The sequence below is a fragment of the Grammomys surdaster genome, unplaced genomic scaffold (genome assembly GCF_004785775.1).
Source record: "Grammomys surdaster isolate TR1022 unplaced genomic scaffold, NIH_TR_1.0 210, whole genome shotgun sequence".
In the NCBI taxonomy this organism is placed as follows: Eukaryota; Metazoa; Chordata; class Mammalia; order Rodentia; family Muridae; genus Grammomys; species Grammomys surdaster.
The window spans coordinates 1,261,143-1,282,845 of record NW_021604655.1 but is presented as its reverse complement, the minus strand read 5'-3'; the positions used below and the strand labels follow the sequence as shown (position 1 = coordinate 1,282,845).

General features: G+C 43.1%; 1 protein-coding gene across 6 annotated transcripts in view; it reads left to right on the top strand.

Moving 5' to 3' along the window:
• The window catches only part of Gpatch2l (G-patch domain containing 2 like), a 48,811-nt gene that overhangs the window by 10,752 nt on the left and 16,356 nt on the right, over positions 1-21,703 (top strand). For 3 of the 6 annotated variants that reach the window (XM_028771878.1, XM_028771879.1, XM_028771883.1), the window contains exons 3-8: positions 4,412-4,476; positions 7,888-8,064; positions 8,936-9,015; positions 12,612-12,679; positions 14,633-14,672; positions 16,730-16,815. In XM_028771878.1, coding sequence (XP_028627711.1) covers positions 4,412-4,476; positions 7,888-8,064; positions 8,936-9,015; positions 12,612-12,679; positions 14,633-14,672; positions 16,730-16,815 — 516 coding nt within the window. The remainder of the gene's footprint in view (positions 1-4,411; positions 4,477-7,887; positions 8,065-8,935; positions 9,016-12,611; positions 12,680-14,632; positions 14,673-16,729; positions 16,816-21,703) is intronic. The other 3 variants (XM_028771882.1, XM_028771880.1, XM_028771881.1) reach the window with 2 other exon arrangements.

Here is a 21,703-nt window from a genome sequence, read left to right as displayed (position 1 = left end):
TTTGTAATACTAATAAGTCATAAATTTCTGTTTAGTTTTAAATATATGAAAGTTATGTGTAAGAGGTAAGTTCTTTTTAAACTGTTTGGTTAATAAATGAGCAACAAACCTGTGTGGTAGCAACAGTTCAATTGTGTGTGTGTGTGCACGCGCGCGCGCATGGATGCGTGTTGTGTGCATGTGTGCACTCAGATGTGCACCCCTGGGTGTGGAGGCCAAAGGAGGACATTGAGTGTCTTCCTGTCTGTCTGTCTACCTTAGTTCTTGGATCTCCCACTGACACTGAAACTTTGTGATTTTTAGTTAGGCTGTCTGGATAGCAAGCCCCTGTGGCACTTCTGCCTCTCTTCACCATATATAGTGCACTCAGTAATGAGGCCCAGGCTTCTGTCTCCAGAACAGGAGGGAGGAGATTGGAGGCCTTGCTAAATAACCCTGAGAGGGATGCAGAAGTGCCTCCAGTTGAGAATGACTGCTGATGTTCCTCTGCTGAGATTGGGTTTTCACTTCATTGACTCAGCTTTATATAATAACATGGGTTTCAAATTGAGAAAACGAAATAAAACCAAACAATTGATTTTTCCTATAGAATAAATACACCACAGATTTAAAACCGAGACCTTGTGTTTATTTGAAACAATAACCTTTAATTCTCCCAAAAGTGCATACACTTCCTTTTCAGAGTTTGGAAAGAGCAACATTCAGAGACAGAAGCAGTGGAGTCACGCTTGAGGGTTATAATGCTGGGCTGGCAGTGATTGAAATGGTTGTGGTAGGCGAGTGATATCAGGCAGTTTATTGGGCTCATTCCTGGGATACACACTTGTGTGGATGTGAATCCTGTGCCCAATCATCTGCTCCACTGAGAGAGCCTCTGATTACAAGGAGGCTCTGGTGGAAGCTGAGATGGATGGATGTGGGATCAGCAGAGGGCCACTTGCAGAGGGTAGGTGATGAGTGGGTGCCAGCCACCTTTTAGTTCTAATAGGATGTTGGTGGGAGGATCAGTCTTTAGAGGAGCTGGCTAGGTAGCTCTTTACACTTCTGTTATTTCGTTTGGATGTGCTTCAGTGGCTTTTCCAATAATACTGTAGTAATTAGATAATGCCGTTGGTCGTCCAAACTCCTGGCTCTGATTTTGTGTCTCATTTAAAATGGTGATCATGTTGCTCAATGAAATAAGGAATTTTTTTTTTTTTTTTTTTTTTTTGTCAAGGAGTCTGGGGTCAGTGAGATGGATCGGGGTAAATAGCTTGCTGCTGCACCTGGTAACCAGAGGTCAGTCTGTAGGTTGTACATGGTGGAAGGCAAGAGGCCACTCCCAGAAGTTGTTCTCTGACCACCACACAAGTGTACACATACACAAATAAGTGAACCAGAGAGCTCACCTCCAGGTTTGTCTCAGACTACCTCTAAATTTCTTTGTATCCTTCTTTGAATCTTTTAGAGATTGTTTAGCTGTTAAAGGGCATGATTTTTGTAGTGTCATGAGGTTAGACTCCAGACCTGCACTATCCCTTATTGACTGAGGAGTATTTGTTTTTGGGAAGCACTCTTCTAATTCTTCATAGCTCTCTCCTATTAGCTCCACTAGGGGTATTTATCAAATGCATCATTTAAATCGATGTTGAGATGATTCTTGTTGGTTTTGATATAATTCCAGCAGTGTCTGGTAAACACCAAACAAATGCTTCCTCAGTGAAGCTCTGGGTTAATGCGCCTTCACCATTCTGTTGGAAACATCTTTTTTCTCTCATATTAGGATTGGATTGGGGTGGTATGTGCAAGTTATTTGTAAAGATAATATAGTCCTCTCCATTATTTCAGAGCTAGTCTAGGAAGAGTTTGTATACACACTGTTGGTAAGTTCAGATCTCATAAGCCCTTAAGAATGGGGAGGACAGGACGTCTTGTGAGCCAGGAGATTGGCATTGCATTGTCTGTCTTCCTACGGAGCTTCAGAGGACGATTGGGGTAGATGCCAGAGAGGTGGGATCCATTTCTCTGAACGGAAAGGAGGAACAGCGCTTTTCTCCTTGTCTCATCAGAAAGAAGGCTCCTGAGAAAATGATAAACACATTTTGAAAGCTTAGGGATGGGAAAGAGTGTCCTGGAGCCTGACATGGGCATTCCTGGCTTGTGGTATACAAAGTGCCAAAAGAAAAGTTTTTATTGAAAGGTATCAGCCTCAGCTGAATGTGAGGGAGCACGACTTCAACCAAGTACTAGGGAGGCAGAGGCAGGAGAATCTCTGTGAGTTTGAGGCCAGCCTGGTCTACATAGTGAGTTATAGGACAGATAGGGACTCTCTGTAGAAAGACCCTGTTTCTTTTTTTTCTTTTCGTTTTTTCGAGACAGGGTTTCTCTTTATAGCCTGGGCTGTCCTGGAACTCTCTCTGTAGACCAGGCTGGCCTCGAACTCAGAAATCCGCCTGCCTCTGCCTCCCAAGTGCTGGGATTAAAGGCATGCGCCACCACTGCCCGGCAAGACCCTGTTTCTAAAAAACAAAACAAAAGCTATCAGCTAGCCAGCCTGCTTCCTTACCTCTTTGTCTGTCTATCTGCCTACCCACATCTTCTTCCCTCGTCTTTTGTTTCTGGTTGTTTTTTTGTTTGAGGCAGTGTGTCTTGTACACAGGCTAGGCTTGAACTCAACTGTGTAGCTGAGGATGACTTTGAATTTCTGATCTTCCTACCTATACCTCCAAGTGCTGAGATTGTGGAGATACATCCTGCACCTAGGTGATGTGGTGCTGGGACTGAACCCAGGGCTTCTTGTATACTAGGCAGGCACTCTCCCCGTTGAGTGACAGCTAGCCTGTTATGAGTTAGTTTCCAATAGATATTAAATTAACATTTTATAGTTGATTACATTGTTCAGAAAGTCCTATAGATCTAGTTTGCTATAAATTATAATCTCAGGCTGGAGAGATGGCTCAACAGTTAAGAGCACTTTGTTTTTCTTGCAAGACAACCAGGATTTGGTTCTGTAACTCGATCTCTAAAGGGTCTGATGTTCTCTTTTGATCTCCAAGGATACCAGGCACATATATGAAGGCAAAACACTCATGTACATAAAATAAATCAATCTAGTTGTTAACGAGGCATAATCTTTGAGCAAAAAATGAGTGAGGAGGCTGTAGGGCTGGACACATTTGCCAGCTCACAAAGGGACACACTTGCCTTTCTAACAAGGACACCTGCAGGCTGCTTCGTAGTTCTTATGTGCTTGCTGTGACACTCCCACTTTTTTCTTTCTTAGCAAATTGTACTAACAATTTTTTACATATACTTACAGCTTCACAATGCAGATTTCACTAAGGGAATACACAGGGTTAGAAAATGCCATCAGATAATACACTCATTTTCACATTGGTAGAATAAGATACTTGTATGGAATAAGTATTCTATAGACTTTTTTTTTTTAATTAAGAAAATACATACCTCCTTTGGTCAGAGTCTTTGAGTCCTGAAGATGATTTCATGACATTGTCTTTACAAACTCCATATAGGGAATTCTTAGATGAGTTCAGTCCAAGTTCTTTCAAGAATATTCTCTTGAAATGCTGTTGACAAAGTATGAGAAAATGTTTTATCTTTTTTTTTTTTTTGATCAACAGATCCTCTTTGAGCCTGCCCTTTTAATTACAATATAAGGAGAGAATAGATTCTGTGTAAAAATAATCCTAGAGGCATTGTATGTTGTAGTGTTACTGGTGACTTGAAATTAATGGGAAGAGATTTGACAGACCTTATGATAAACATCTCCCTTAGTTTTAACATTAAAACGTTGGGAACATAGTCATCTCAGAGTAGAACTTTCTCTGTAGTGAGCTAGACAGGCAATATCTGAGGACTCTGGGCTGTGCATTCTCTGTTGCAACTGCTTACCTTTGTGGATGAATGCAGAAGCCCTGTGGTATATAAATGCATGCATATGGCTGCCTCTAATAATACTGTATGTACTTTGAAGCTTGAATGTGGGTTCTACATGTTAGAAAATACTCATTTTTGAGATTTTTTTTTTTCCAACCACTTAAAACTGTGGAAAGCACTTGCCAGCATCTGCACTCAGCTGCACAGGTAAGCAGCGTGGCAGAGAACAGACAGCTCACAGAGTCCTCATGCGTTAGACCAGAACAAGAAGAAAGAAGGAGAACAGGCTAGTGCTTGTGGTTCCCTGTGGCTTTTCTAACAGTGGCTTTAAGTATTTTGAAACTAGTTTAATATGTACGAGTTTTAGCATTCTTCTCTCATCTTTTGAGGGGAGGATGGATAAACTTTACTTGTGTCTTCTGTGTGAAATTTTCGTATCAGATTGGCTAATGGGCTGAACCGAAGTTACAGAAGCAATTGGAATATAGTTTTTGACCAGAGTTGCTGAGTTCCCTTGTCTTTTTTTTTTCCCCAGTGAAACTAGCAGTGTATGCAGCAGCAGTGACACGGGGCTCTTCACCAATGATGAAGGACGGCAAGGTAATCTTAAAGTGTTAAAGGCTTAATTTTTTTAATGACTTATTTTTAAATTTATAAATTCTGTATACACCTGTGTGTCTGAGTATGGGTAAGTACATGTGAGTGTAGTCACTCACAGAGATCAGAGGAGATTATTAGATCCCCTTGGGGCTGGAGTTAGAGGCTATTGAGTGAGCCGCCTGATATCGGTGCCGGAAACCAAACTCTGGTCCTCTGGAAGATCACACTCTTAACTGCTTAGCTATTTCTCTAGTTCCCTGACAAAGTAATCTTGATTCCAACTTTGGGACTTTGTCTTAATGATTGAGTCCGGTGATTATGGAGTGACTTATTTAAGGTGTATAAATTTTCATTTGGAGAATTATAAAAATTTCAGATTTTCTGAGATGCTAGAAATCAAATACATTTGGAGTTGGTCCCTAGAATCTGTCGTTTTTATATGCCCCTAAAGTGGTTCTTATATAGTAGATTATCACTTGAGAATCATTGGTCCATGGGATCAGAGCGTCAAGGCTGAGCTTGTGAAAGTTTCTTTTAGTTATAACCAGTAATATTCTAATATGTAATTTTTTTTTGGGGGGGGAGTTCGACATATTTGTATTTTTACTGAGAGATAACTTTGATGTTATTTAAGTTTAAATGCCTGAAGATTATTATAGACTCATGTGAATAAATTCTGTAGTGTCCTGGGTGACTATTTAATAAATGTCTTTAAAAGTCACCGTATATCCCACTTAAATATGCATTTTATTTCCCTGAAGAAACCCTGACTGATAGTTTTTACCTGAGTGTGTGCATGTATGTATGTGCAAGTGTATGCATGTGTCTGCACATACATACTCTTGTTCCTTGTACCTGTTATCTCATGATTTTGTTTGTTTTTAGATGTTTTTAAATTTTATGTATATGGGTGTTTTGCCTGCACGTATGTAATATGTACCATGTGTATGCTTGGTGCTCTTGTAGATTAGAAGAAGGTGTTGGATCCCTAGAACTGGAGTTAGATACATGGTCATGAGGCACCATGTGGGTTCTGGGAACTGACCTCAGGTCCTTTGTAAGAGCAACAAGTGCTCCTAACTACTAAGCCATCTCTCTAACCTCTGCCTTTTAAAACATTGCTTATTGTGTTATGTATTTTTTTGTGCTTTCCTTGGAAGATCCACAGCTGGGAATTACTGGTTTTATATATTTACTTACTTCATTTTTTGTGTCTATGTATTTGCGCCTGAGTGTGTGCATGTGCACCATAGTGGTGCATGAACCTACAGAGGCTGGAGAAGGACTAGAGTCGTAGGACAGCTGGAGATGCTGTGTGGTGCTGGGAGCTGACCCCAGGTGGTATGCAAGAGCAGTACCTGATCCTAACACTGAGTTATCTCTCCAGCTCTTGGAATTATTTATAACCATGGCCCCTTAGACATTGCCTGGAATGTAAGAGCCCATGTTAAGTTGACAAACTCTGGTAAGTGTAAGCCAGGGTACAGTGAAAGCACTGAATTAGACTACTCCATAAGTAGACAAACTGTGTTGGGGTCACAGTGCCAAGGCTGTCTCTAGGATCTGGAGGCAGAGATAAACAAAATGGCAGGGAAGCTCTATGGTTTTGTATGGTAGTCTCACAAAGTCTTTTCTAGCTCAGCGAGTGATTTACCCCCACCCCACCCCATTTTTGTTTTTATTTTTTTGAGAGAGGGTTTTTCTGTGTAGTTCTGGCTGTCCTGGAACTCACTATGTAGACTGGGCTTTCCTTGAACTCTCAGAGATCTTCCTGCCTTTGCCTCCTGAGTGCTGGGATTAAAGGAGTGTGCCACCACATCCAGCTACAAGTCTTTTGAAAACTGTTTATTATTGGATCATGAGTGAATTGTAAGAACCAACATTCTGGATTAATTCATTGTCATAAAACATAACCTAATGGGTTTACCTGTTGCAGTGCATGTCCTGAGACATGCTCTGGATGAGAATGGAGTGGACATGTCAGATGCAGAAACTAGCCATGTCTACCAGTCCCTGTCCTGATCCCCCTGGGTCACTGGCTGGCTGGTTGTAGAATAGTGTTCTCAAATTCTGCTCCCACACATACTCAGCTTCATGAGGGAACTTACTAGTATTTGGTTCAAATCAGAATCAGAAGCTTTGGTAGATAGGGCCCAGCAGTCTGTGTGTCCATCATCTGGCCTGTGTCTTCCTTCCTGCCTGTTATCATCCTCTCACTTCTCCCACATCCTGGCTTTAACAAGCCCTTCTGGTGCTTCTGATGCTTGCCAAAGCTTGGGAGTCGCTATTTCTGAGACAGCTGTTTGTAGCTTGTGTTTATAGTGAGATGCTGTTATACACCAAAGAGCAACTTCTCTGGTGTTTGATGGTATAGCTACTGCTTGCAGGATGCAGGCCTCACTGCCCCTCTTGGAAAGTTCCACGTTCATTTTTAGAGTCATTATTTTGGGTGTCAGTGGGGAAGTAGGATCTGGTATGTGTTAGAGGACAAAGGCAGCATGGATTCTAGATGTTGCTGTAGTAGTTGACTGTACTCTTGCTGTCTGGAAAGGGGATGAGGTAGCAGACATGAAGCTGCCGCCTTCTTACCTGTCTTTTGTTGGCAGGAATACACTGTAATGGAAACCAAGCCGTCGCTATTTTAGCTAGTTGGAAATTTGAACCAAGAGTTTGGATATATGGGTTAGTTGGGACCAGTAGTGAATAGTAAAGGCTCAGGCAAATGGCAATTTCTTGAAAAGCCTTAGAGAGTTTTATTGCTTGTTACCATGGTTGGGTTTTTTTTTCCTGGAAGCTTGGATTTTGAGTTCAAACTTGTTTTCTGTCCTATCAATGAGATACCAAGGCCAAAACAAAGTATGGGCATACATTATTACTGGTCTAGTATGATAAAATATAAATATATAATACCCTTCAGCAATAACAGCTAATTTTTGAATTGAGGAACATTTATGGCTTTGAACTGTATTTATCTACACCATGGGTAATGGTCAGGAAGGCAGTTTGTTTTTTATAGAAAATACCTTTGGCTTCGTTTGTCAGGTTCTGGGTTCAAATTCTGACTCCATTCACTAGCTGAGCCCCAATTTCCAGGCATTCATTGCCTCACTATAAGTTGGAGCTATTGTGTGTTTTGGAAGAGATAAATTATTTGCCAGTTTTCCACATGGGTTCTCAAGGGCTTAAGGCTAGATCTTAGTTTTACTATTTAAATGGTGAAAGCATTCCACCTACATGAGGAACTAGGAAGACGCCTCAGTTTTCATCGTACTGTGTACCAAGAGGGACTGGACAGGTTCTTTGCACCTTGACTTACTTGAAAGTATCACAGCTTAGAGCCGCTGGCCGCCCCCCCCCCCCCAGAATTTAGATTTTATCGTGACAGCTCAGGACACAATCTGTTTGCTTTAGGGGATGATGAGCAGAGTGATTGGTTTTATGAAGGAGAATGTGTCCCTGGATTCACTGTCCATAATCTTCTGCCCAAGTGGGCTCCTGATCACTGCACTGAAGTAGAAAGGATGGACTCCGGACTGGATAAAGTCTCAGATCCCACATTCCTTTTACCTTCCCGGCCAGCTCAAAGAGGTGAGTTTGGAGTAGATAAAAGTCCAGGTCATGGCTTGATGGTTCTCTGTGGGAAGACTCAGCGTGCTCTGCTTAGGCACTTGCATGCCTCTGACCATGCAGTGCTCTCTCACTGTGGAGTTAGCTCAGGCAGGAGTCTAGGGGATTCAAGGGTGAGTCTCAAAGCTCAGTTCTCCTCCTAAGTCAATCCATGTAGGCTCTTGGGACACATAACCAGTGTGTGCTGCTTTTAGAGGCCTGGCATCAGTCACAGCCACACAGCATGGTAATGCTGATGCATTACTTTTTGAGTGCTTCTTGAAAGCTTAGAAGATTGGCTCTTACAAGGAATACGCTTTTGTAAGGACATTCACATATGTGATGTGAAATGATGGCATTTTAAAGTGGATGGTTTAAAAATACTTATTTAAATGTATTTGTTTTAATGATCCTCTTACTGTGTACTTTGACACAAATGCATATCTGCTTTTTTTCAGTTCTAAAGTAGCAGAATGGGTTGGAAAGGGCCCATGACAAGAGACAGAAATGATGGTACTTCTATTTTAGTTAGCTCCACGCTCCTGACCAAGTCATTTCACTGTTAGGAGTGTCAGAGCTATTGCCTAAAATGTGTGACAAAGAAGAGGACTGGTGTACAGATTTCTTTAGCTCTGTAACTTTAGGACCTTCAGAAAGTGGAAATCAACCATTGTCTAGTATCTGTTGGTGCTGAGCGTGGCTTACCTTCTAGCATACTGCTCACGACAAAGATTTGAACACAGTAAGTCTTTGCCATAGCCTTGTGAGGATGCTGGGGTAAGGGCTCCAGGGTACTACAACATCTCTTCTTATGCATCTCGTGCGTTCAGTAACTGAGGCCTTCTTTCTACAGGATACCATGGTCGCCTGAGTCGGTTGCCAGGAGCTGCAGCTCGTTGCCTCAGGAAGGGTCGGAGAAGGCTGACTGGGAAGGTGACAGATCTCATGGTTTCTCTGGTGCTGTGGGAAGGTGGTAGTCCCCATGGGATTTGCATGCCCTACTGACAATTGAAGGCATCACAGCACTCTCTGGAGTTAATGAAACCAACTGAAATGTTCTGGGAATTAAGAAGGGTGAATGACCATTATGTAGAATTTGAATGGATACAAATGTGAAAGATAAGCACTTTATCAACATAGAAGTTCTGACCAAGCAAACATTCCCTGTAGTCTCTATTGTGTGTAAAGCTGCTGGCTTGACCTCTCTCCTGCACTTGTGACTAATCATATATTATTGGATAAGTTAAAAATCTCTTTGACGTTTTTACAACTCCTAAATTCAGGAGCGTGTTTTTATCCTAAGAGGACTTTTATCCTAGAAATGATTTAAAGGGATGCAATAGTAAACACACAGATACAAGGAACCTCTCCCACACAAACAACACTAAGCTTGTTTTGCAGAAGTCCAAGAGCTCCTTGTGGCCCCAGGGCCACTCGCTGCTCCTTCAGTTCTGTTCTTGCTAGGTGCGTCTGTGCTAGGCACCCAGCCATTGATTCTTCCCACAAGAAGAACTTAGGTTTGGAAAAGTAGGAAACATTTGGCATTACCTGCATTGAAGTAATAGAGAAGAAACTTGGACCTAGGACAATGTTTTTCTTTTTAAATTGAATTTATCTTGTTATTTTTAGGTCTCTATGAAGTCCACACTGGCCTTCAACTTGAAATTATCCTAACTCCCTGAATCCTAGGGTTATAGGCATGCCCCTAGCACTTGACCTAATTTGTATTCTAGCTTGGAGACTGATAAATAGGCTAAGGCCAAGGTTCCCCATTCAGGCAGAGATGACAGTAAGGAAGAGTTTGTCAAGCATTCAGAATGCCTGCCTCAAAGTTGTCTGTTTGCCAAGCCATGCATGTGGTTGTTGGTCACAGTCTTCTGACTACTGCTTTGTACTGTAGTCTACCCAGAGAACTATTTTCTGAAGTTTAGGACCTAGAAAAAGAAAAGAAAAGAGAAGAAAAGAGGCGAGGTTGATTAATTTTTGTATATTTACTACAGAGGATGACTTGCAGAAGTCTCTTCTTCTACCATGTGGATCCTAGGGAATTGAACTTAGGTCGTGAGACTTGGCAGCAAGTGCCCTTACTTACTGAGCTGCCTCTCCAGCCAGATCTTCTTTCTTACCTTTGAAGTCCAGTTCCAGTCTCTAACTCATTGAGTCACAGGGTGTTTCTTTTGGCATGCTCTGTTTACACATGGACCTCTCGCTCCCTATGCTGTTTAGGGAGCTCGCCTGTGACTGGAGGCTTCTGTGTAGATAGGGTTAAGGACGATAGAAGCTTGGGAGTAGAGGACAGTGAGGAGGTTTGACTTCCCCTTCTGTTGAGCAGCAGTTATGTTCTCCCACCATCTGCTGCCTTGCTTTAGCTCATATAAAGTAAGAGCCTTCAGCTACCTGGAAGTGAGTTGCTTCATCTCTTCAGTGCGCCTGGGAGGTAGCTAGGCTTTATTGGACGTGCAGCTAACGATCTCAAGTGAATAGGGTGGTATGCACTTGTTCAATTCATCTTCATCACCTTAAAGGGAGATCTGTCATTTCTAGCAGAGGTCACTGCTCCCTCCCCTCCCCTCCCTCCCCTCCCCAGCTCCTCTCCTCTCTTTCTAAACTGTAATCATAAATAATGAGTTTCATTCACAGCTCCCTGCCAGTGAGCTGCTAATTACGTAAAGTACTGCTTGTAATTTACACAGTAATAAACTGTAAATTTAAATATTACGGCATTTTAAGTTAATAATTTTTCTGCTTTAATAAATAGCTCATTTTTCATCCATCTTTTCCCTTGGCCCTTCTACCATTCTCTATCTCTGACCTGGAGCCATAGCCAGAGGGATAAACAGTTAATGTGTATGGACCTTCCACTTAGCTCCATCCGTGTGCAGAATCTGATCTCAAATTAACTTTTCTAAAGCTGGTGCTTCTACTGAAGTGTGTTCCTGCTCTTTAGGTTAATCCATCCCCATAGCTGAATACAAATAACATCTGCCAGATAACAGGTGTGTTTGAGTAATGCTGACACTTATGCCTCTGATGCGACCTGTCACCTTACTCTGGTTTGTGACTCTGGGCTCTGTGCGGTTGCTGTGGCAAACATCATGTAAATATGCTACAGTTCCGGGAGGAGAGTGCCTTCACTGCAGCGGAGGGGACTGGCCTGCTGTGGGGTTCCGGATATGCTTTCACACGGAGTCCAGAGAGCCCTGAATGGAAGAGTCGGTTTATACAGCCTTCTTGCTTTTACTTTGAAATGATGTGCAAGGGACAGGACACAGTGATAATCCTTTTGGGTTTTGTTTCTTGTGGTGGTAGGGACTGAACTCAGGGCCTTGTATATGCTAGGCAAGCATCCTGCCACTGAACTGTGCGTTAGTAGACGGTTCTTTAACACACGGATATGTAGGGTATGTAGGTTTCATCTGTGGTGGTTGTTGAGCCTCAGTCAAATAGCTCATGAGCGTAGTGTGCTCTTCTGTTAAACCTGGCTCCTGTTGAATTTGGTGACCTAGAGCTCCATTCTCAATACTGGGGAATCTGGAGCAGGCTTTGAGGGCAGCTTTACCTACATGGTGAAACCGTGTCTCAAAACAACAACAAAAGTGAGTCTTCTGAAAAAGTTTCTTTACTTCTTTATACTTTAATACTGTAGGAAGTATTATTATATTAATACTCCAGGAAGTATTCCTTTTTTTTTTTTTTTTTTTTTTTGGTTTTTTGAGACAGGGTTTCTCTGTGTAGCTCTGGCTGTCCTGGAACTCACTCTGTAGACCAGGCTGGCCTCGAACTCTTGAACTCAGAAATCCACCTGCCTCTGCCTCCCAAGTGCTGGGATTAAAGTATTCCTATATTAAAATTGCATACACATGTAGATTGTAAATAGTGTATACACATGTTGCAACATTATTTGGTATTAGTTTTATATTTCACTTATGTGCCAATCAAAAATAAACTTATGGCTGGAGAGAAGGCTCAAGCCAGTGAGGCATTTCCAGAGGACCTGAGTTTGTTCCTTACCCATGTGAGATGGGGAAAAAGCCTCAGGTGTGGTGGCATGCTTGTAATCCCAGCACTGGGGAGATAGAGGCGGATATACCTGACGCTCACTAGCCAGACAGCCGTATCTGTATGGGAAGCTCTGGCTAAGATGTAGACAATGCCTGAAGAGCGACACCGGATGTGGTCTTCTGGTTTCTGTACATACACACACTGATGCGTGCTGGAGACGGTCCTCTGGTTTCTGTACATATACACTCTTACACATGTCTACACACATGTACTGTCCCACATATTTACACAAAGCTAATTTTAAAACAGAAGAAGCCCCAAGTCCAGCAAACAGTATTTACAACAGCCTTTTTAAAGGCTTTTTTCTTTCTTTTTTGGATCAGCATAGTTGCTGTTGGTTTCTAAGGTTGACACAACCTTGAGGCTGCTTGGCTGGCATAGTTAGGGAAAATTTGAGCTTGGTGACAGCTTGCATTGTCTACATTTGCGTCTGTGGTTAGATGACACTCTTGTTCTTGTCCTCTTAGGAGACCAGCATAAGCAGCCTGGGAACCGAGAGGATCAGCCATACCATCAGTGATCCCCAGCAGACAGAGTAAGTGACTGAGCGCCCACTGGCTGGCCTAGCCTGTTCCTTGGAGATGGAGGCAGAGAAGCCTTTTCTAAAGCAACCTTTATATTAGACTTGAGAGCTGAAAGAGGAGATCTTAAAGATCGGTGCTTCCTAGCAGTTAAGATGGCTGAATTCAGGCTGGCAAGATGGTTCTGTGGCTAAAAGTGCCGCCTGGTGTTGAATGTGATGACCGGAGTTCAGTCCCAGAGTCCGTGTAGTGGTAGAGAAAAGAGCCAGCTCTACAGGCTTGACCTCTGACCCCGAAAGTGTGCCGTGACACACACAAGAATTAAAAAATAAGATTTTAAGATGGCTAATGTCCCAAAATTATAGTATGGTTTCCTTTTCCCTTCCAGATTAGTGTTTGTTTTGTGTCTGTTGTATTTCTAGGTGTTGTATTAGTTAGTGTCCACCCCTAAGATGCCATACTTTATTTATTTTATTTTATTTTATTTTATTTTATTTTATTTTATTTTAAAGCCAGGTTTATTGGGAAGCTGCCTCTGGCGAGTTCAGTGGCCCCAAGGATTGAGGCCAGGGGAGTTACCCTGGGGAGAGAAGAGGGGAGGGGGAAGAGAAAAAGAGAAAGGGGGTGCGCACAGAGAAGAGGAGAAGAGGAGCAAGATGCCATATTTTAAATGCATTTTTCTCTTTTAAAAGTTTTGTTTTAATGGAGTTAGGGGAAGGACTGAAGGAGCTGAAGGAGTTTGCAACCCCATAGGAAGAACAACAGTATCAACCAACCAGACCCCCAGAGCTCCCAGGGACTAAAACTACCAACCAAAGAATATACATGGAGGGACCCATGGCTCCAGCTGGATATGTAGCAGAGAATGGCCTTATGTGGCATCAATGGGAGGGGAGGAGGCCTTTGGTCCTGTGAAGGCTCCATGCCCCATTGTAGGAGAATGCTAGGGCGGTGAGACGGGAGTGGGTGGCTGGGTGGGGGAGCACCCTTGTAGAAGCAGGAGGAGGAGGGGTGGGATAGGGGGTTTGCAGAGGAGAAACCAGGAAGTGGGACAACATTTGAAATGTAAATAAATAAAATAACCAATAAAAAATTAAAAAGAAAAAAAAATTTTTTTTTTTTGTTTTAAATAGTCATTCCAAATGGCTGATTGCTTCTGTTCTCCTTTAGACCTCTTTAAGGAGAAATCTTTTTGTCCTTGTTACCCTGATGAATACAGTGGGAAGCCCAAATGTAACTGTTCAGGAATCATCTGCCTTTCTCATAAAAGCTTCATCTCCTAAACAGTTGGCTTTGCTCTGTGTTTTACCTTCCTACTCGGTGTTCCGTGGCAGAAATTTAAATGTTTGCTGAATAAATACATACATTTTGGGGCTGGAGACATGGTTTGGTGAGTCAAGCATAAGGACTTGAGTTTGAATCCCCAACACCCACATAAAAGTGCAGGCGTGGCAGGCCTGCCTGGAATACCTTCCTTTGGGAAGTAGATCCCAGGGCAGGCTGGCTAGCAGTGACCTGTAGGGGTCAGTGAGAGACCTTGGCTCAGTTAATGAAATGGAGTGTGATCCAGGAAGGCATCAGATATCAACCTGTGGCCTGCACACATATGTACACCTATGCACTTACACACTGCAGACACATACACATACCATACACACCTACACATGAAAGAAAGCCCCACATTTGTATATGCTAAAGCATCTGTATGACTTATATGCTGTGGTCAACACCCAGTGGTAGTCCTATACATGTCTCACCTAGTCTACTCCTGGAGTCAGAGCTCTCTTCTGACTGTACAAGATAAGGGCTGGCAGGCTAGAGTCAGGGTCACTTCCCCCATGGCTGGTGTTCTTCTTGGGCTGCGTGTCTCCCAGTCCTCTGTCTTCCCTGCAGTCCACCCCCTTTCTCTTCCCCTGCACTTTTCCAAGCTCCTCTTACCGTCTTCTTTCCTGTTGTTCTCTCTTTAGTTTCTGGTTACCATCAGCTGGGAAAAGAGAACGCAATCAGGTAAGGTCACTCTTCGAGGCCATCTTTATCATTCAGTTTCCTTTTCTTTAGAAAGAATAAAGCATTAGCTTCTGGTTTTCCTCACATTTCTGCTTGTGCACATGAGGTGAGTAAGATTTGCTCTCTGCCATTACATGACTTTTTTGAGAGCTGTGTTCTTCAGCTGCCTCACACTCATCTATGAGAACTGTAGCCAGTTCCTTCTTAGGTTCTGCTGCAGATGTCAGCTTCTTATTAATAACACACATTTCAAGGGAAACCTGGTTTTATTTTGGTTTGTCTTTTCTCTGGCTCCTCCTTTAGGGGGGCCCTGATATATCAGGCCTTTGAGTGGTATCCATGATTTAAAAATGACTTATGGTAGTGGTCATGGTTATGTTTATAGATTTTGATCCATTTTTGGTTCAGAGGTAGGGTTGCTTTACCTTAGTGAAATTGATGGAGACTGGGGTTGGGGGGAGTTCTTAGGCTTCCTCTTGCTCCTTGGTTGGTGGTTGGTCTTTTCGGCTACTGTGTAGTTGCTTATTACATTACACACGTTGTAAAGTTGACTGTGAAGTTGCTGGCTCACAATTAACTAGAGCAGTGGAAGATAAAACCAGTGTGTGTGTGTATGAGATGATTTTAGGTCATGTATTTTAAGTTATATATTATAATATACATTAGAAAAAGTGTAATTACTATGTCAAGCTTACTTTGTGGAAACAGAACAAAGCTGAATATAAGTAATTGGTGTAAAGGAAAGTTCTAGATAAACAGTAGTGCAAGTAGTGCGCAGACAAGGAAAGGGTCATGAAGGTGTGTGGTGTGCAAGAGACTTGGGACTGTTAGGCTAGAGTGTGGATCGTATTTGCTTCAGAGCATTCAGAGGCAGAAGGGGCCTTGTGGCTGTCACTTGCTGCACATCTGTGATGCACAGTGAGGAACATGCACCATGAGTTTCAGCTCTTGTTCCCAAGTTGCAGAGCAGTGTATACCAGCTTAGTTTCTGTTCTTTGTAAGTCCATTTCAAGTTACCACTCAAGTTCTTTCTCTCTTAAGTCATTAAGTTATCCATTTTCTTCTTTTTTTTTTAAAATATTTATTTATTTATTTTATTGATGAGTACACTGTAGCTGTCTTCAGACACACCAGAAGAGGGCATCCAATCTCATTACGGATGGTTGTGAGCCACCATGTGGTTGCTGGGATTTGAACTCGGGACCTCTGGAAGAGCAGTCAGTGCTCTTAACCGCTGAGCCATCTCTCCCGCCCTAAGTTATCCATTTTCAAAGGAATGCTTATTGTGGACCAAAAGTGTTGTGCTTTGTACACAGTACCCCATTTGATCCTCAGTGCTTTGTACACAGTACCCCACTTGATCCTCAGTGCTTTGTACACAGTACCCCACTTGATCCTCAGTGGGATCAAACCTCAGTGGTTTGTAGTTTTGGTGCTGAGGATGTCCTGCTGACACGGGCACTGAACTCTTCACTCTGTCGCAGTCATCTTTTAAGGTCAATAGAAATTGAAATTTCTTTATGACCTGAAAAGCAGAACTTGAACGAGCCAGTAATCCCATTGTAAGACAGGTGAGATGGCCAGTGTACATCCTGGAGAGCAGGCTAGCAAAGCTTGCAGGTGATGCCACTCTTAAATGTACATCCAGATGGGCACTCTAACTCCAGGCACCGTCTCTTACACTGTACTTAGACTGTGCACTGGAGTGTGCTGTGCCATTGTCCCTGACAAGGTAATTTCATGGTAGCCCTCTTGGGAAAGGGCTTGATACACTGGGTATTTGCAAGGTGTAAGTTCCTGGACTGTCCATTGAGAAGTACTGTGTTTGGCCTTTAAGTGATTATTGCATGAAAGTTTTGTTTGACAGGCAGTAGTTGCGTTTGCTCTGTGCTGGAACATTTATGGACATAAGGTTAGACATGCATACCCTTTTTGAATGGTATTGGTGTTTATGGCAGGAGGGTTGGGATATTGTTAAAGAAAGCATGTAGGATGCCTTTTGGAATCAGGTCTGTTTGATTTAAGCCTTACTGAAATAATCTCATTCATCCCCACAGTTTAATCCACTCTCTCCTCTTTACTCCCTGGACGTTCTTGTTGATGCTTCTCATCAGAGGTGCTCACCTGCACACTGCTCTGCCAGGTAATTGGCTTCCAGTGGCTATTATTTTCTTTTTGGAAAATTCTGTGTTCCTTTTCATAACCCTTGAGATTATACGGTGTATGTGCAAAGGACCCAGTTTGATCCTCACAACAATCTTCAGAGGTAAGTTGGAGTTTCACAGATGCAGAAGCGGGCTGAGGCCTGAGGAGCTTTTCCTGTGATCACGTGCTTCTGTGATTCAGTCTGACCTGGGTCTCTGTCTTCTGGCTCCCATTTCACATTATTTCTGCTGCTAAAAGCCCATCCTCAAAGCACATTATTAATGCCTCTCGTCCTGACCTGCAAAGCCCTGTATCATCTGATTTCTGCCAACATGGCCACCTTCCTCTTATACAGTCCTGCCCCCTCTGAGTGGAGAGAGCAGACAGTACCAGAGAGCTCCATTTTCTTCTTATAAAATGGCAGCCCTTCCTGCCTTGGACCTTTCCCCTCACTCCCTTTGCCTGGAAAGCTCTTTGAACTCCTGGATGCCTAGGGCCCACCTGCAGCACCATCTGATTACTGTGTCTGTTTCCCCCACGGTGCTTACCTTGTCTGTCATGACTTTGTATACTGATTTCTTTAAAATCCCACCCCTACCCATACCATTGCTTTTCTCAGTGTGATGCAGAGAGCTGTCTTCTTCCCTGATAAATCCCAGCACACAGGTCTGGCACTTGTTAGACATTTTGTTTGTCACGTCATTACCGATTCTCTTAATTCAGGTGACATGGAAGTTTGATGATGATATTTCTTAGCAGTGTTACTGTGTGTAAAACAGTAACAGGTTAGACAAAAGAATTCTTGCTTTATTTTTGGTAGCATAAAGGGTTTCTTCTCCAAGGTTATAATGCTTTTTGTGTTGTTGTTTTGTTTTGGGTTGGTTGGTTTTGTTTGTTTGTTTGTTCGTTTGTTTGAGACAGACTCTCCCTCTCATGTGTAACCCTGGCTGTCTTGCAGCTGGCCTTGAACTCACAGAGATCCACCTGCCTCTGCCTCACAAATGCCTGTCTTCTGACATCATCATCATCATCATCATCATCATCATCATCATCATTGTCTCTTAAGTAAATGTGCTCAGACTTGTCCCATAGACGACACAGTAGAAATGAACTGTTCTTTGGACATAGTTCCGTAGGGTTTGGGTGATGAGCCATAGTTCCTAACCTGCTGCTAGATCTTTTTGCTAAGAAGTGTTTTTGTAAGGAAAGTCTTTTGAGAAGAAAGGCCATTGTAAATAGTGTTGCTATGAATGTGGAATAGTGGGGTGATACAAACTTTTCCCGTACGCCTTTCCATCAGTGTCAGGCTGCCTGATTATCATTCGTTCACTCATTCATATATATGGCATTGCTGGCTCCCTACTATGTGCTAGGCTCTTTGTCTATAACTGAAGCTCTGATGAAAGAATCTGGTATGGAAACTGACAGCCATGATAAAAGTCTGCACAGAAGAGCTGTGACACACAGAGGCAAGGCTCCTCCTGCAGGCCATGGGAAGTTTCCTAGATTTTAGTTCAAAGAAGAGCACACCTCTCTATTTGGTCTTGATACGAGAGCAGTGGCTGTGTGTGTTCTTTGGGACAGCCAGCTGAGCGCCACCACACAAATCCGTCATACAGTGGATTCCTCCACCCTCCTTCTTCATGTCCACTACCTGGGCTGCTCTAAGGGGAGCATTACCACTTCTTCCTACATTAGAAGCCTCGCCCGTGGCCAGAGCCCAGAGCTGGATTCCTGATCCTCTGTGCGTCCTGTTAATGTTATTATTGTTGCTCTCCTGACTGGTGATGTGTGTGTCTAGCCTTGGAAACATTAAATTAGTCTCAGCCAAGCTTCTACTGCACGCAGCTGAGGGGTGTGCTGCCGTTGCTTTGAGCTCTTGCTAGAAGCAAAGGAGAGAGACTGGAGACAGTTGCCAGTTGTCTTTGTCTTATCTTTAGGTAACAGTCCAGATTAGTAGGCTGTATGCATGCTCGTTGAGTTTGGGGGAGGAAAAAGTTTGAGTTAACATCCATTACCTTACCCTTAAATTTTTCTCTAAGTTATATGTTCGTCCTAAAACCACACGTGTATGCAGTCTCCCTCTGTGTGATATGTATAATATCTGCTGTTCCTAATGGTTTTCACTCAGTGAAGCACGGCAGACGTCCGAGGAGAAGGATTCAGAAAACAGGAGTGAGAACTGCTGAGTTCTTGGCCATAGTGCTCAACCCCTTTATAGGGATGAGGTCCCATGCCGCAAGGTGTCACTGCAGCAGGACCTGTCTAACGCCAGCGTGGAAGATGGGGTTAGAACTGTGCAGTGGGTTTAGGAAGAGTGGACTGTTCAGCAGAAGCCCTGCATCAGTCAGGGACAGGGTGTGGAAGAGCCTAGTGCTAGACAAGAGACCACCAAGTGACCGCACTGAAGAGTTTATCTTTTCCTTGCCCCATTTTATTTGTAGTAGGAAGAAATTTCTTTCAAAGCTTCTGGGCAGCACTGGGAATTTTACACCCATCATTAGAACGATTTCTGCGCGTGTGTGGTGACTGTGTTATCATTAGTGGTATAATTTTATTTTGCAAAGAGAGAAGTGTTTCCTGTTTTATCGAAGCTTTCCCTGAGGAGGGCTGCTGTATTAATTTGCTGTATTGCCTCCTGGCTGTTCCCAGGCTGTTTTTCCTCTTCATCATGGAATTTTTAATGGCTCTCGTCCCTCCTGGGAAGCATGTGAGGAAGAGTTCCTCGGGGAGTGCTTCCCCCTTTTCACATGCCTATAATTACTCTCCTTTAAGAGCACAAAGAGTCTGATAATCATGCCTGGGCTCTGAAGCTTCCCTCCTGTCAGGGATCTGAGCTGAGCTACCTCCTTGCTGGACACTGCCGGTTGCACTCAGCTCGACTTCAGCATCTGAACATGGCCACCTCAAAAGCCACATACAGCCAGGGATTTCAAAATAAGCTGAGGCCACTGGGATGTGGTGAGTGACCTCAAGTTCTGTAGTCTAGCATCTCACTATAATCAAATAACTAACGAGACCTAGTTTAGGGCAACACTGTGTGGATGTGTCATGTGCCAGGTGTAGGGCCCAGGAAGGAGACTTGTCGTCGTCGTACCATTCAGTAAATATGGAGATTTACTCTAAAAATACTTAAGTTTTCAACCCTGACTCTACTTGACAGTCATTTGAAAAACTTTAAAAGATGCATTTATGGGCAATAAGGGAAATTACTTAATTGGTAAGGACTTGTACAAACAGTGGGAACTGAGTTTGATCCCTAGCACCCATTTTTTTTTAAAAAAAGTGGGGTGCCACAGTGTGGATCTGTAGTCTCAATACTAGGCAAGCAGAGACAAGAGAATCCCTGGGGTTTGCTGGCCAGCCACTCTAGCCAAATCAGTGAGCCCCAGGTTGGAAAGGGATTGAGGAAGACACCTAATACCAACCTCTGGTCTCCACGCTCATATATGTGCACCTGTATGCAAACACACACACACAAACACACAAAGACACATACATGGACATACATGCACACAAACTAAGAACAATAGCATCGACCATCCACGCTGAGTCTGGCCTTCACAGATCCTATATTGCTGGTCTGGGGCAAGGCCCAGGCATTGGCATGACCTTACAGCTTCTGAGGTGACTGCTAGGCAACCGGGGTTAAGGACTGTTGCCCTAAGTAGCGATGGTTTCCCGGCTGGTCCTTAAGAGGAGCACCTATTTTGTAACTGGTATGGGTTCCATGCTTTGGTATTGTGAGCACTGTTCTTCCTGGAGGCAGACCACTGGGATTCCTTTAGCTTGAGAGAATCCATTCCAGGTGAAGAAGAGTGTGCGGCACATAGCTGATGAATGAGCAGGTGGGGTGTGGTTGGGGTCGGGGTGCATGAACACTTGGATGTCTTCATAAAATCCATATAGCTGTTTTAGTTTAGTTCTGTTTGCTAGCATTGGCATTTGCTGTTGAAGTAGTAATGTGCAGTCTAAGAGTTGCTGGTACTCAAACAGCAGATGGGGTGATTGGGTTCTGCTAGAGACTGTGCTATTGTAGACAAATGAGACCAGAGTTGTAGCAGCTTTTCCCCAAATGAGTTTGATGTTACTATGTACAGAAAAGGGGTGATTACTAATTGCTACATCTCTCTGGTCCATGTTAACAGCCCATGTTTTTTAATGCTTTATGGACTTCTAGTTTTCTCTGATTCCTGTGACCTTTCCTCTGTTCTGGGTGGTGATTTGGAAATGCATCCATTTCCAGTTATTCCCTAAGTTCTGCAATCGGGAAACACTTGTTCTAGTGTCCATGTGTTCCCCTCCCCCCATGTGTGCACCAGATAGACCAGTTTCCTTTTAAGTAATTTTTTCACTTGTGAAATCTTATTTTTAGTTGATTAAGGATGATAGATCTCCAGGCATGTATTCATAGAATATACATGAATTTTCATGAGAGAACGAAAAGTCACATAGCTTCTCCTGTGGTCTTCATTGCTCGTGAGATGTTGGAAGGAGACATAACATTGTGAGCATGGGTGTTAAATGTATGGCAGACTCACTCGGGAGAGAGTGTCGGCTTTACTTGGGCAAGCACTTAACCTCCTTGTTCCTAGGTTCCACATGTTTGAAGTGGAACTTTTCTTATGGGACTAGTGGGGATCAAAGTGAAATGATGTATGTAAGTATTCAGTAGCCTGGCAACCACACTTCCCTATCCTATTCTTAGGATGATTTCAATTTTAAGACCTTTGAGCTGGCTCCAGACTTCTTTACTAATAAGATGCTGTGCAGATTCTTGAGAAATTTAAATGGCCTCAAATTGACTCTTAAGAAGAAACATTTGGACAGTGTTGACAGAGAGAGAGAGAGAGAGAGAGAGAGAGAGAGAGAGAGAGAGAGAGAGA